Consider the following 15,059-nt stretch of genomic DNA (forward strand, 5'->3'; position numbering starts at 1 on the left):
TCCCTGGTCGGGGAACTAAGATCCCACATGCCTCGGGGAAACTAAGCCTGCATGCTCTACAGCCCGCACGCCACAGCTAGAGAGAAGCCCACACGCCGCAACTAAGACCCAACACAGCCAAACAAATAAATTAATTAATTTAAAAAAAGAAAGATATACATGTTTATTATAGAAAAAGAACAACATTCCAAAGGTAAAAAGAAAAAAAATCACTCGTGATTACATCATCCAAAGAAGTCAGTAATATTTTAGTATATTTCCTCCCACGAGGTTTTTCTGCACATATTTGTACATGATGATCAGATTTTATATACAATTTTGCATCCTACTTTTTGTCACTTGACATATCCCTGTGTTACTTACTGTAAATACAACATTTGATGAGGAGGAACACAACATAATTTTTTTTTTTTTTTTTTGCCTGCGTGGCTTGCAGGATCTTAGTTCCCCAACCAGGAATTGAACCTGGGCCCTCAGCAGTGGAAGCGCAGAGTCCTAACCACTGGATGGTCAGGGAATTCCTGGACACAACATAATTTAACCGTCCTATTGTGGACATTGAGATTATTTTTTATTTTTCGCTATATAGTGTGATGGGCATCTTTATGCATAAAAGCCTTTTCTGCATTTGAGATTTCTTCCTCAGGCTAGTGGATATTTTTTCAGGCTTTGATACATATTGCCAAACTGCTCCTCCAAAGAAGATGGACCAAGCTACATTCGGGCAGTTGCATTGAAGCTGCCTGGTACCAAAGGCATTTTAAAGTCGTAGCCACACTTGGGTGGGGGAGGGGAGAGGGTAATTTGTTCAACTTTTCTTTTACATTCTTTAAGGTCTGCCCTCATTCTTATGTAAAATTTTAATGAAAGTATGACACACCTACAGAAAAGTGTACAAACTACTGAGTGAACATCTGGATGCATTTTCATAAACTGGACACTCCCGTGTCACCAACACCGGCATCAAATTACAGAACATTCCTAGTCCCCACACCCACCCCAGGCTGTCCTGTGCCACCTCCCTGTCACTCCCCCCCACAAGAGTAACCAGGATCCTAACTTCTAACATGCAAGATTCATTTCCCCCGTTTTTGAACTGTATGTACATCGATCATGCTGTGTGCGTGTTTGCCTTCTTTTGTTTGCTATTATGTCTGCAAGAGTCATCTGAGTTGTGTGTAGCAATAGTTGGTTCACTTCCATCACTGAGCAGCATTCCAGGGCATAGAGGTACCACAACTTCTTTATCCATCTTCCGGCTGATGGACGTTTGGGTGGTGTCCAGTTTTGGCCACTATCTATAACGCTGCTGTGAACTTTCTAGTCTGTGTCCTCTGGTGCCCACATGGATGCTTTTCTGCTGGGCAGATGCTTAGGGAAGGGAGTTGCTGGCTCAGAGCATTTATGTATTTTCTGTTTCCTGCTTGTATTTTTAAAGGATCATCTGGAAGGCAGAAAAATCCCCAGGGCAGTTCAGGCCCCACAAGCAATTGAAGGGAGGTGCCTTGGCTCAGGGCTTTTTGGGAGGCCCTCCATGAAGATCATGTCCCCTCCGAAGGCTTGTGTCAGGGCTGTAGTGGAAACTGAGTTAGGCCCTGGGTCCTGGCCCTCCAGCTCCAGCTGGCATGTGGCTTCTGACCCTGGCCTGTGCTCCCAGAGGCCACTCACTGTCCTCAGTGGGGGTCCTCAGCTGGCCTAACAACCATCGCGCTGAGCAGGGCAGGGCTCGGGCCAGACTCCAGGTGGAGCTGGGGGGACCCAACTTCGAACATGATTGGAAGCAGGTTGGGCCCCTCACAAACCCCTAGAAGCTGCCCTACTTCCTTTTCCCTTGTTTTAAAAGAATCACACAAGTAACGCATCTTCACATCCTAGGAGTTAAGTGCTTCGAAAGTGGAAATAAGAAACTATAAAAACCCCTCTTTTCCCCTCCCCACTCTACTGCCCCTCCCAGAGGTAACACAGTGAACAGTTTGGGTGTTGGGGGTGCCCAGATGAGTGGATAAAATGTGGGGGCTGTGAACCAGGCTGCCTGGTTCAAATTGCCCTCCTGCTACTTATCAGCTGTGTAACTTAGGGCCAGTGACTTCACCTCTCTGTGCCTCAGTTTCTCCCTGAAAATTGAGGACAATAATAATAGTCAACTGCCTGGGGTTGTTGTGAAGAACAGATGAGTTAATAGTTGAAAAGCACCTAGCCCAGCCCTGACCCATGGCAAGGATTCAAAGAGCATCTTGATTCTTCTAGTCTTTTCTACACATTTACTCATTTCCTGCCTAAGTGGGCTCCGGCTGTACATTTTATTCTGCAGTGTTTTGTTTGTTTGTTTGTTTGTTTTGCGTTACGTGGGCCTCTCACCGTTGTGGCCTCTCCCGCTGCGGAGCACAGGCTCCAGATGCGCAGGCTCAGCGGCCATGGCTCACGGGCCCAGCCGGTCCGCGGCATGCGGGATCCTTCCGGACTGGGGTACAAACCCACGTCCCGTGTATCGGCAGGTGGACTCTCAACCACCGCGCCACCAGGGAAGCCCCTCTGCAGTTTGATTTGTCCACTTAGTGCTGTATCTCTGAGATCTTCTTTCCTATATCTGAGACCTTTCTGTTCTGGGACCCTCTTTCTCCTTGCGTCTCCTCATGGAATCCACTGATTTCTCCCCGTCTTTCCCCTCCCTCTGTCCACATCTTCCCTTGGAAAAGGTTCTGACCAGCCTGTTCATACTAAGGCGTAAATGACTGATGAGGGAGGCTGGTGTGAAACCACCTCAGGCCCCTGACCAGAGGAGGGCACAACTTCGGAGGGGAGCCGGGATCCACCCGTTATCGACACCTAAGGGCTGTTCTGTTAGGTGCATTCTGCACACTCGCTGTGTCTCCTTGAATCCTCACAACGACCCCAAGAGGCAGGTGCCATTATTGGCTCCATTTTACTGGGGAGGAAACCAAGGCACAGAGAGGTTAAGTGGCTTTCCCAAAGTCACCCAGCCACTATGGGCAGAGCAGGCACTTCAGCCGCCTCTGTTGGACTGTGAAGTCCATTTTGGTCACAACTAAACTAGAACCCCGACACGGCTTAGGGAAGGTAGAGGCAGGTGGGAGGTTCTGGGGGAAGCTCAGCAGAGGCGGCCCGTGGATTCTGAGGGTGCAGACGGGGGCACCTCTCATTGCCTCGGCTGCAACTTAAGCCCCTGCTATGTCTTCCATGCTACTGGGCAGGGGCAGGAATTCTCTGGAGCATCAGACCCCCTGGTCCCCTCAGGAGGAGGGGACAGGGGCGAACGTTCTTCAGGGAAACACCCTAGCCCCAGGGTCTGCATCGTAGTGGGCACTCGAGTTCCCGGTGTTACCGAGTACACGCACGGTGGACCCTTTCCAGGCCTGGTGGGTCTGACGTCAGACAGTGGGGAGGGTCTGGGGCATTTTAGATCCGCCCTCGGATCCCCTCACCCCTCAACTCCCGCCCTTAACCCCACACCCATCCCACCTGGCCACGCTTAGAGCAACCCAGACCGGGAGCCAGGGCAGGGGGCTGGGACTCAGCGGGTAGCAGCAGCTCTGCGAGGGGGGTGAAAACTTTGACAACAGGATTGGGGGTGGGAGAGTCACCTTCTGTCAGAGGACCGGGGACAGGCTAAGGCTTCTGATACTCTTTGATACACAGACAGCTGAGGTTCATAATTCAATATCCTCCCCCAGGAGGCTCTCACAGACCCCGGCTGGGTGGTAGGGCAGGGATTCCTGAGTCCATTTTACAAATGAGCAAACTGAGGCTGGCGCAGGCAGTGAGAGGCTGAGCAGGCTGAGCCCATGTTCTCGCCCAGCCCAGGATGGGCGCCCAGCCCTTTGTGAGAGAAACAAGGGGCTCGTTCTCCCTCAGTCCTCCCTGTGCCGGCTGGCACTGCCAGGCTCGGTGTCTGCACCCTCACCCCACTCCCGCCCCCATGGGCCAACTGAAGTTAGATTGTTCCTGAGGGGGAGGGGCTCACTGCATTTGTGAGTGGGCAGGGGGTGCAGCTGCGAGGGGAGTGAACTGGGCTGGGGTCAGAGCCTGTGAGGTCTGCAGGGCTGCAGTTGTGGGGGGGGGGGGCGGGCAAAGACAGGCTACCCCTCTGTAGGAGCACAGGACAGAGGTGGAGGCTGCAGATGTGTCCCTGCTACAGGACAGAGGCAGGGGGGAAAGTGTGCGTCTGCTCCTTTCTCCTTGGGAACTGTCCTGTAGGGAGCTGGGCAGAGAGACCCCTGGGGCTGAGGCAGCCTCTCTCTCACACATTCCTGGTCTACGGGGACAGAGAAGGGAGGAAGGGAGGTAAGGTTAGGGCCACTGAGTACTCAGCCCTCGAGATGGTTAGTGCTGCTCCACTTTGTAGGGCAGGATGCAGGGTGATTAGAAGGAGCCCTGGCTTGGGGGTCAGGTGGCTTGGGCAGCCCTGGATCAACCAGATGTGCAACCTGGGACAAACGCCTTCCCAGCTCTACATGGAGACATGATGGTCTGAAGACCCTTCACCCTCACCCACCATGAGCCGGGGAGCCAGATGTGGGATTGGGTCCCAGCACTGTCCCCTCTGCCCGAGAACTAACCTCCCTGTGCTTCTGTTTCTCCTTATCTGTAGAAGGAAAATAATAACCAAAGCTACCAGATGGGGCTGTTTGAGGTTAAGTGCTTGGAACAGTGCCCAGCACACAGTAAATGCTCAGATAGATGCAAATTATTATTATTTCCATGATCCAGTGATTTTCACTGAATATATGCCAGTACCATCGGCTAATGCTGACTTAGTCTGATGTCTGGCATTAGGCAGGACATGTCAGCCTGTGCTGCTTTCCTTTGCCACCCCCAGAGGTCTGGTCTCATTCTTAGGACCTTGGGGCACAGCTCTGGCCTCTGGTCTACGCTGTGGCTGACCCTCCAATCTTGTGCTGATCCATCACTCACCCACTCAGCCTACCAAGTGCTGCGCACTGTTGAAGACACATTAGTTTCATTTAACGCTCTCACCAATCTTCTGAAACTCTTTACAGGTCAGGTAACTGAGGCTGAGAGAAGTTAAGTGACTTGCCCAAGGTCACACAGCAAAGAAGTGGCAGAACTGAGATTCAAGCCCTGTTTGTAGCACCTGCTCAACTACGAAGTTGTACTGCCTCTTGCAATATCGCTGAGAGGGGACCCTCCAGCCCCTGTCAGGACCTTATGGCATCTGGGCACCCTCAGGGCCCCTGCACCTCTCAGAGAGTCTCAGCCCATCCCAGCTGGGAAGGACCTTAGAAATCACCCAGTCCAACGTTTTCATCTTGTGGATGGGGAGATGGAGGCTCAGAGAGGGGGAGGGATGTGCCCAGGGTCACTCAGTGAGCTAGGGACAGAGTGCGACCAGCTGCCAGACTCGTTCTGTTCTGTCCTGCCCCCTTCCCAAATAGGCCTTAGTCCCCTGTCCTCCTGAGACCTTTCAAAGATCAGGGCTGGGCTTCCCTGGTGGCGCAGTGGTTGAGAGTCCGCCTGCCGATGCAAGGGACACGGGTTCGTGCCCCGGTCCGGGAAGATCCCACATGCCGTGGAGCGGCTGGGCCCGTGAGCCATGGCCGCTGAGCCTGCGCGTCCGGAGCCTGTGCTCCGCAACGGGAGAGGCCACAACAGTGAGAGGCCCGCGTACCGCAAAAAAAAAAAAACACAAAACATCAGGGCTGATGTGCTGGGTGGTGGAAAGCTCTCCCTGGGTCCTGGGAGGACCAGGTGCCCTGCAGTAGCCTTCCCTGCGCAGGGTTACAGTGGCCTGAGGACTTGCTTTTCTCATTCACTGGACTGTAGATGCCAGGAGCACAGGGACTGCAGCTGGCTTGCTGCTGTATGGCCAGTGCTGGTTCATAAATAGTAACCATTCCCTGCACATGTTCATAGAGGCCTGAGGCACAGCAGTGAGCAAGTCAGACAAAATGCCTGCCCTCAGGGGAGTTTGCATTCCTATTGAGAGAGAGATAGAGAATGAATTGAAATAACTAAGCAAAAATGTGTAATATTTAAGATGGTGATAAGTGACAGGGAGAAACAAAACAGGGAAGGAGCATAAAGTTGGGGGGGGACTGGTGGGGGGGTTGCAGTTTTAAATAAGGTAGGCATGGAAGGTCTCTGCAATGAGGTGACCCACTTGAGGAGATGAAGGAATGAGCCATGGTGGTGTCTGGGGGATGGGCACCTCAGGCGGAGGGAAGCACAGGTGCAAAGGCCCTGAGGTAGGAAACGTGCCTGGTATGTCTGAGGGATTGGTTGTGGCTGGAGCAGATGGAACAAGGAGGAGAGGAGGAGATAATGGGGTCACAGGGACCATGAGGTGGGGACAGATCATAGAGGGCTTTTTATGGTGAGGACTTTGGCTTTTACACACTGAGTGAAACAGGAGCCATGGAGAGTTCTGAGCCGAAAGAGGGAGACGATCTAACTTTGGTTTTAACAGGACCCCTCTAATTACTGAGTTGCAAGTAGAACGTCAGGGGGCAAGCGGGAGGGAGTCTGATGCCATGAGGCGCCTTCAGGAAGCCAGGTGAGGCACAGCAGAGGCTGGGCTCACACTGGTGGCAGCGAGGCAGTGGCAGAGGAGGATGTATTTGAGGTCAGATCTGGAGGCTCACCAGGTGGCATGAGAGGGAGAAAGGAGTCAAGGTTGACTCCAAGTCTGGGAGGCTGACCTGGAGGGAGTCTCCATCTCTGGCCCAAGAACCAGCAGACTTGGGTTTAAGTCTCTGTCACCCACTTGCTTGGTGACCTTGGGCAAATCCCTGCCCCTCTCCTGTAAAATGTGGTTGCCCTTGTCCTGGCCCGTTCCCCAAGACCCCGTGAACTTTGTTTTGTTTTTTGTTTGTTTGTTTGTTTATCTTGGGCTGCACGGTGTGGCTTGCGGGATCTTAGTTCCCTGACCAGGGATGGAACCCGGGCCCCCTGCAGTGGAAGCACAGAGTCCTAGCCACCGGACCACCAGGGAAGTCTCAAGACCCCATGCACGTTGAAGGGGACTGACTGTACCTCACAGCACTGCCCCCTCCCATCCGCAGGGAGCCAGCAGCCACCATGGCATCACGCATCGGGCTCCGCATGCAGCTCATGCGGGAGCAGGCGCAGCAGGAGGAGCAGCGGGAGCGCATGCAGCAGCAGGCCGTCATGCATTACATGCAGCAGCAGCAGCAGCAGCAGCAGCAGCAGCAGCTGGGGGCGCCGCCCACCCCCGCCATCAACACCCCTGTCCACTTCCAGTCTCCGCCACCTGTGCCCGGGGAGGTGCTAAAGGTAAGGCCTGCTCCACCCTGTCCCTTCGCCCTGGTCCTCGGAGCCCCCGCCCTGAGCCCTTTACCTCCTCCCCCCTCCAGGTGCAGTCCTACCTGGAGAACCCCACCTCCTACCACCTGCAGCAGTCCCGGGACCAGAAGGTGCGGGAGTACCTGTCTGAGACCTACGGGAACAAGTTTGCTGCCCACATCAGCCCTGCTCAGGGCTCCCCAAAGCCCCTGCCAGCCGCCTCCCCGGGCGTGCGGGCCGGACACGTGCTGTCGTCCTCAGCTGGCAACAGTGCTCCCAACAGCCCCATGGCCATGCTGCACATCGGCTCCAACCCTGAGCGGGAGGTGAGTGAGGAGCTGGCCGGTGCCTGCCACCAGCAGAGCTGGGGCCATGTGCTGTGCTCCTGGGACTCCTAGTCTAATGACAGAGGCAAGATACTGCCCTCAGGGAGCCCCGGTCTGAGGGGAGACGCGGCCCCGCCCTCGGGGAGCCCTGGTCTGAGGGGAGACGCGGCCCCGCCCTCGGGGAGCCCCAGTCTCCCAGGAGAAACATCCCTACTTTAGAAACCTCTGCTAGGGAGAAACAGGAGACTCGTACAGGAATGCCCAGCACACCTGCAAAGCCACGTCCTGACAGAAGGTATATAAAGCCATCTGCCTGGGCAACTTGGCTCCTTCGGAAGAGCCCTGGCCTGGGCCTTGGGGCCTGGGGGACCTGGACAGCTCATCCTCTCTCTGGGTCTGTTTCCTTCCCCCCAGGTGAGCAGATGGGGTGAGGTAGGCGCCAAGGTCCCTTCGGGTCAGTGGCTGTCCCAGTGCCCCTTTTCCCCTGCCTTTCTCCGAGCAGGCACCCCCCAATATGGACTATCTTTTCCCTTTCAGTTTGATGTCATCGACAACATTATGTGTCTGGACGATGTCCTGGGCTTCATCAATCCTGAAAATCAGATTCCCAACACGGTATTGCTGGCCAGGGCAGGGTGGGTGTGTCAGAGGGAGGGGCAGCGGCCCTACAGCGGCTGTGAGCCTGGAGAGAACTAGAATATCTCCTACGGAGATGAGAATCACCTCCATCAAATCATGTGACGAGGGCCCAGGGTCCGGCAGAGCTGTGAATCCAGAGTGCACCTTAGCCTGCGTGCATGGTGGGGCTTGGGGGGAGAGGTGGCTGGGGAAGGCTTCCTGGGTCGCGGGGCGGGGGGCAGGAGGCACTGGTACTGAGGGGAGCAGTGTGGCCCCAGGAAGGCCTGGAGCTGATGAGTTTCTCTGAGATCTGGGGCCCCCTCTTCTACCAAGCCCAGGACCCAGAAAGCACAGGCCTGTGTCCCTCAATCTGAGGGGCAAGTGATTTCAGGCTGGTTGGGTTCCCTCCCTCTGGCAGCCTCCTGGCAGCGTTAATGCTCTCTGGGCTTCCTGGGCAGAGGTGACAGGGCAGGTGGGAAGGGGTCAGGCTTGGAATCAAGAGGCCTAGATTCTGGCTTTGTCTGTGACTCTGGGAAGTCCCTTAACTGGTCTGAGCCCCTGGGGATGATGCCTTCTACCCACGGGCTGGTGGGAGAATTAGATAAGGCAAGAAATTGGGGGCTAGCTCTGCACAAGGGGGACAGGTACTTACACTGAGCAGGTGGAATTGCAGGTGTCCCCTTCCCTTTTTTTTGGAGATCCCTGAAGCTTAGCTGCTCACTCCTGCCCCTTGGGCCCCAGCCCATGCTGCTGAGGGAAGTCAAGGACTCAGTCCTCAATCCCTGCTGCCTGGTGACAGCGCGCAGGGGCTCATCAGGAGTTGGCCGGGGCCAGTGGGTCGGAAGCCAGCTGCCAGCAGGGGCATCGGGGGCTGGGAGGCCGGAGAGGAGGGCACAGCATCTGGCCCCTTTCGTGGGGGCCAGGGTACCCTGCAGGGCTCTGGGCCTGTGATTTGCTCTGCGTGAATGTGTGGCAGGAACTGGGAAGATCTTTCCAGAGCTCAAACCTGTCCCTGTGGGGCCCGTTTAAACGCCCAATGGCTGCTCATCACCAAGTCCCAGGGTCTCTGCAAGTGGAACCTGCCCTCCAGCATCCGGCAGGATCTCCCCCCACTCCCCCCGCCACCACTGCGCTCCTTCAGCTTGACCTCATGCTGTGTCCTGGCTGCTTTCCTGCTCAGCCATCCCCCAGCCCATAGTGCCCTTCCTCACCACACCCTCTGGAAACCTTCCAGAAACTCCAGAATAGATTAGGTGCCCCTCCCCTTGACTTCCAAAGGCCCTGGGGGAAATCCTCTCACCCACTATCTCCTCTCTCTCCAGCTGCTTCCCAGCGCTGGCTGGTTGCTCCTTGAGGGCAGGGGCTGCCTCTTATTCAGCTCTGGACTCTGCCCTGGGTGACCCCAGCACAGCCTCCCCCAGTGTCCCGGGGAATCCTGGGACGATGGGCCCTGGGGAGAGCCCCCCGAAGACAGGGGGCTGCTCATCGGGTACCCTTCCCCACCTCACCCTGCAGCTGCCCCTGTCCAGCAGTCACCTAAATGTGTACAGTGGAGACCCCCAGGTCACCACCTCCCTGGTGGGCGTCACCAGCAGCTCCTGCCCAGCCGACCTGACCCAGAAGCGAGAGCTTACAGGTACCAGCCCGCTGCTTCCCTGCGCCCCAGCTCCCGAGTCCTGCCGCTTCCCTTCCCCTCCCAGCTCCTCTCTCCTCTCCTGTCCTCCAGATGCTGAGAGCCGGGCCCTGGCCAAGGAGCGACAGAAGAAAGACAATCACAACCTCAGTGAGTCTCCCCAGCCCCTCTTCCCCCCTTCACCTGGGCTGGCTCAAAAGCCACTCTGACCTGCACAGCTTCTAGGAAGGATTCCCTACCCAAGGCTTTAAAATCCTGGCATTGGTGTGACTGGGTGCAGCACAGCCCTCTTCCCGTCAGCCCTTTCTAGGAAGGGGTGGGAGAGGCGCTCCAGGGAAGAGATATTCAGAGGGAATGAGTTTATCAGATTGTTTTCTTTAGGGCGTGGAGTCTGGGAAGGAGTTCTGGGCAGTGGAGAGAGAGAGTCTTCCCCAGGCAGCTTCGCCCGCTACAGCCTCACCCGCTTAGCTGTATCCGACCGCCCCCGACCCCCTCACCCCCATAGAAATCCCATTTGGTTGGTCACCCATTACTTCCCAGAAGGACTAAGGCACCCCTGCTTGGGCTGGACCCTTCGTCCCAGGTGGGGTCCTCATCCCCCTAATGGCCCCGCCTGGAATTTGTTACTTTTAGTTGAAAGGAGACGGAGGTTCAACATCAATGACCGCATCAAGGAGCTGGGAATGCTGATCCCCAAGGCCAACGACTTGTGAGTGGGTTTCCTGGAGGAAGGGAAGGGAGGGCAGCAGCTCACAGGTATTATCTGCTGGTTGCCACGGGGAAGGGATGGGAAGAGAATCCCTTGGTTGCTGCCTTAAAGAGCTTATCATCTATTTGGGAAAAGAAGATTCCTCCCTCCCCCAAATAAGGAAGAGAGAGAGGAGCAGATGTCCCAGAAGTGAGGGTGGGGTCAGGGGTGCTTCCTGGAGGAGGAGTCATGCTGGAGTCATGCTGGGAAAGTTTGGAAAGGCCACAGGACTGGTGCAGAGGTGGTCCAGGGACAGGAGTAGTGAGAGTCAAGGATGAGTGTGGGTGTGGGTTTTGGTGGCAGGAATGGGAGGCCTGGGGAAGGAGGCTGCTCCAAATTGCTTGGTTCCTGGGATTAGTGACGTGGGTGGTAGCACCACAGTTACCTGGGGAGGCCCGTTCTGTGCAGATGGAGATCAGCCTCCTTCATAAGTAGGGGTTGCCTGGATCTGGGATTTGGGGCAAAGTTGGGAGAGGCGACATAAGCTCCGAACAGGGTGTTACTTCCACCCACTAAGCTCCTGGAAAATACTTGCCCCCTCCTCTGAGCATGCACCTCTCATTCTGCCTGGCCTGCAGGGATGTGCGCTGGAACAAGGGCACCATCCTCAAGGCCTCTGTTGATTACATCCGGAGGATGCAGAAGGACCTGCAGAAGTCCCGGGAGCTGGAGAACCACTCTCGGCGCCTGGAGATGACCAACAAGCAGCTCTGGCTCCGCATCCAGGTCTGGCCCCTGAACTTGGACTTCTTGGGTAGCTCTGACTCCTGACCCTTGGCCTGAGTCCTGACCCCAGGGGCAGTGCTTATACTTCTGAAGCTGGAGACATGGGAATGATACCCATGCGGAGGGAGGACGTATCAGTCAGTATGTTATAGTTTGGTAACAAACAATCCCCAGCAGCTTTAAGCAACAGATGTCAGCTGGAGGGCCTGTTCCATGAGACCCTCATTCTGGGACCCAAGCTGATGGACAGGCACATCTAGAGCTGGCTCTTAAAGCCGTGTGTCACCCTTAGGGTGACACTTGTCCCTTCTGCTCACATTTCCTCCATCAATGCAAGCACATGCCTATACCTAATGTCAAGGGGGCAGGAAAGGGCAAACCTGCCCCTGTGGGAGGCAGAGAGCTGGGACTTTATGGTGGGTAATGCTAAGAATCACCACAGGGGACAAGAGAAAGAACAAAGGCTTGGGAGAGTCCATCCTACCACCTAGAGCTGCCTAGTCCTGGCTCTGTGTTGAAGGCCTCTTGTCCTCTTTGGACCTGAGGCTGGTCACCTATACAAAGGGCAGCTGGACTACAGCTTAAAATTCTTCTATTTCTTATGGTAGATAATACAATTCACATTACAATCCAGCACACATAGCCATACTCAAAGTGAAAAATCAAAGTTTCATGAAAGAACCCTCATCCTTAATAGATGCAGTGCATTCTGATAGTTTCTCGTCTAGTCTAATCTAGGCAAGTCTATTTCAATTTAAAAAATAGAGAGCTGGTCAAGGCTCACTGTAGTGGTTTCCCAACCCACTCATGAGTTGCGACTTATAGTTTGAAAAAACACCGGTCTAGACTCTAGAGCTGCCCTGTGCTTCCTCCCAGCTGAGACATTTTGTGGTCTTGGGTGCCACAAAGGGAGGGGCAAGGGCTGCAGCAGATGTGGGGGGCGGGCAACAGGTGCCCACGGGTGTGCGCCTCCAGACTCTGTCTGCCGCACCTGCAGGAGCTGGAGATGCAGGCTCGAGTCCACGGCCTCCCCACCACCTCGCCCTCGGGCATGAACATGGCTGAGCTGGCCCAGCAGGTGGTGAAGCAGGAGCTACCCAGCGAGGAGGGTCCGACAGAGGCCCTGCTGCTGGGGGCCGAGGTCCCCGACCCTGAGCCACTGCCGGCTCTGCCCCCCCAGGCCCAGCTGCCCCCGCCAGCCCAGCCAGCCCAGCCACAGTCCCCATTCCACCACCTGGACTTCAGCCACAGCCTGAGCTTTGGGGGCGGGGGCAACGAAGGGCCCCCGGGCTACCCCGAACCTCTGGGGCCAGAGCATGGCTCCCCGTTCCCCAACCTGTCCAAGAAGGATCTGGACCTCATGCTCCTGGACGACTCACTGCTACCACTGGCCTCCGACCCCCTCTTCTCCACCATGTCCCCCGAGGCCTCCAAAGCCAGCAGCCGCAGGAGCAGCTTCAGCATGGAGGAGGGCGACGTGCTGTGACCTGGGCCACGGGGGTGGGCCTGGGGGGTGGGAGAGCCAGGGCCACCTCCCTCCCACCCTCCAGCCTGTACTTGTGTGTGAAGTAGCCCCTGCCCTGCCTCACTCCGCCCTGGCGGCCCCCCGTTTGGGCTTAGTGCCCTTGGCAGCCCGTGGGGTCGGAAGCCCCCCACCCAGGGGCAGCCCTCTTGATGGGGCTGGGCAGAAATAGGCCTTCAGCCCGGCTCCCGGAGGTGAAATCATGAGGGTGAGGGAGGTTACAGGGTGTGCTGGAGGTAAGACGAGGTCTTACCTTCTGAGCCTGGTCCCCCCACCGATGAAGGAGGACTCGTTGGAACCAGGGGTCCAGAAGTTCCTTCTTGGAGGCAGTGACTGCTCCAGGGGGTGCCCAGGCCTGCCTTTCTGGACTCTGATGGCAACAAGCCCGTCCTCCGGCCTGGCACTCCCCCCACCCCCCTTTGGTGCTAACAGTTCTCCACCAAGTGGTGTGAGGGCGGGGGTGGCCAGAAGAGGAGGCTCTGGGTTTAAGTTAGAGTGGGGTCACTGCTGGAAGAGCAGCTCCCCTCCAGTCTCCCCACTTTGTGCCTTTAGTAAACACTGTGCTTTGTACCTGTTTGTCCTGTCTCTTTGGAGGGGGGTCTGGGGACAACAGAGATGGGAGGATTCAACCCAGTGGACTCCTTTCTGGATTCAGAGTTCAAATGCCCCCATGGGGATCAAGGAAGGGGGATACAGACAGGAGGGACTGAGTCCATCACCTGGTTTCCCCCAACTCCCCAGCCCTGTCCCCTGGGAAGCTGGAGATCTAGCCTTACTTAGTGGGGTCGGGAGCTGCCGTGGGCCTTGTCCCTCCTCGAGGCCACAAGGTGGCGCCACAGCCCTGCTGGTCTCACACCTCCAGCTGTGGCCTGAGACCGCTGACCCGGGTGATGTGGGAGACCCCGTTGCTTGTAAACCAAGTCTACTGCTCCTAACTGCAGCTCTTGGGCACTGTGGGTCCAGGCTACTCCTGGCCTGGGATGGGGGGCATGTTTCTCCTGTCCCCACCCCCAGTTCTTTCCCCTCCATAGGTGGGCTGCCTGATCTGTGCGGCCAAGGCCCTCTGCCCTCTGACTTAGTGTCTCTAGCAGGACAGTCTCCCTAGGAAGTGAGGGGCTGCATCCTTCTATGGGTTTGGGGAAAGAGGGACCATGTAAACCAGTTTGGGAGGAGGTGGGAGCACAGGACGCTGGGTGGTGCCCAGGGCGTGGGTTCTGCTCCGGCACCATCAGGCCGTCAGGCTCCCACTAACCCTTTTCTCTCTCTGGGCTAAAGCTCCTTCACTGCACAATAGTTCCTGGGGCCTCTGCTCCAAGATCCTGGGACTTTATGACCTCACCCAGGATGGGGAAACGGGCTTGGGGCAGAGAGGGGTGAAGGGGGAGATTTTTGAGCCCTGGGTTTCTTGGGGGGAGGGAGGAGAGGGTCTCTGGGGGCTTTCCCTGGTTTTCCCTCGAATTCCCACAGTCTCTTCAGGCAAAGGCCAAAGTGGCTTCCCCCTTATGGGGCCCTATGAGGCCAAAGGGGCCTAATTATAAAAAAAGAAAAAGAAAAATTCCAGGATGAAAATGGCTAAGTGGGCAATTTCCTCCTTGCAGAATGGGAGATTGAATCAACGTTGGAACAATTAATGTGTGCAGGAGAGAAGGAAAGGGGGCCGGGTGTGTGGGTGCTGATGGCGGCTGGGCTGGGGATTAATCTCAAGGTCAGATGGAGCCGTGGATGACCTTGTGAGTTGGAGCCAGCCCAGGTGCTGGCACCTCCTTCCAGTTCCAGGCGCCACCCTACTGCCGGGACCTGCCCACAGCCTGGGAACCTCCCTTTCAGCCCCTCCTGGGGCAGGTCCTGGACTCTGGCTGGGAGATACCTGATGGGGGAGACATGGGGGTGTGGAAATCCCCAGGCCATCCTTCAGGCCATTGAGGACTCTCTCCTACCCCCATCTGTTCTCCCCCTTCACCCTGGGGACTGACTCAGTGGAGTGGAGAGCTGCCCACCTGCCTCCTCAAGCAGCCCCTCAAGACCATGGTATCCCCACTCCACCTGCCTGCAGGCTTCCTGCCCCGAGGTTCCTTCAGCCTGGCCACCACCTGCAGCTTGGGAAGAAGGGTCTGGACAGTCAGCCCATGGGGCAGCACTGGGGAGTAAGTTGGGGGGGGTTCTGCCCACAGGAGGGTGCCACAGAGCCAGGAGCGGGCAGCTGCC

At 56.5% G+C, this 15,059-nt stretch overlaps 1 protein-coding gene across 1 annotated transcript in view; it reads left to right on the forward strand.

The window, feature by feature from the left end:
• The window catches only part of TFEB (transcription factor EB), a 48,270-nt gene extending 34,859 nt beyond the window's left edge, over positions 1-13,411 (forward strand). The window contains exons 2-9 of the mRNA XM_060109305.1: positions 7,041-7,272; positions 7,353-7,607; positions 8,145-8,222; positions 9,741-9,861; positions 9,952-10,008; positions 10,492-10,567; positions 11,185-11,332; positions 12,330-13,411. Of these exons, the coding sequence (XP_059965288.1) occupies positions 7,057-7,272; positions 7,353-7,607; positions 8,145-8,222; positions 9,741-9,861; positions 9,952-10,008; positions 10,492-10,567; positions 11,185-11,332; positions 12,330-12,818 (1,440 nt within the window). The 5' untranslated portion in view covers positions 7,041-7,056 and the 3' untranslated portion in view covers positions 12,819-13,411. The remainder of the gene's footprint in view (positions 1-7,040; positions 7,273-7,352; positions 7,608-8,144; positions 8,223-9,740; positions 9,862-9,951; positions 10,009-10,491; positions 10,568-11,184; positions 11,333-12,329) is intronic.
• Positions 13,412-15,059: the final 1,648 nt, after the last annotated feature.

This window comes from Mesoplodon densirostris, chromosome 10 (assembly GCF_025265405.1).
Source record: "Mesoplodon densirostris isolate mMesDen1 chromosome 10, mMesDen1 primary haplotype, whole genome shotgun sequence".
Taxonomy (NCBI): domain Eukaryota; kingdom Metazoa; phylum Chordata; class Mammalia; order Artiodactyla; family Ziphiidae; genus Mesoplodon; species Mesoplodon densirostris.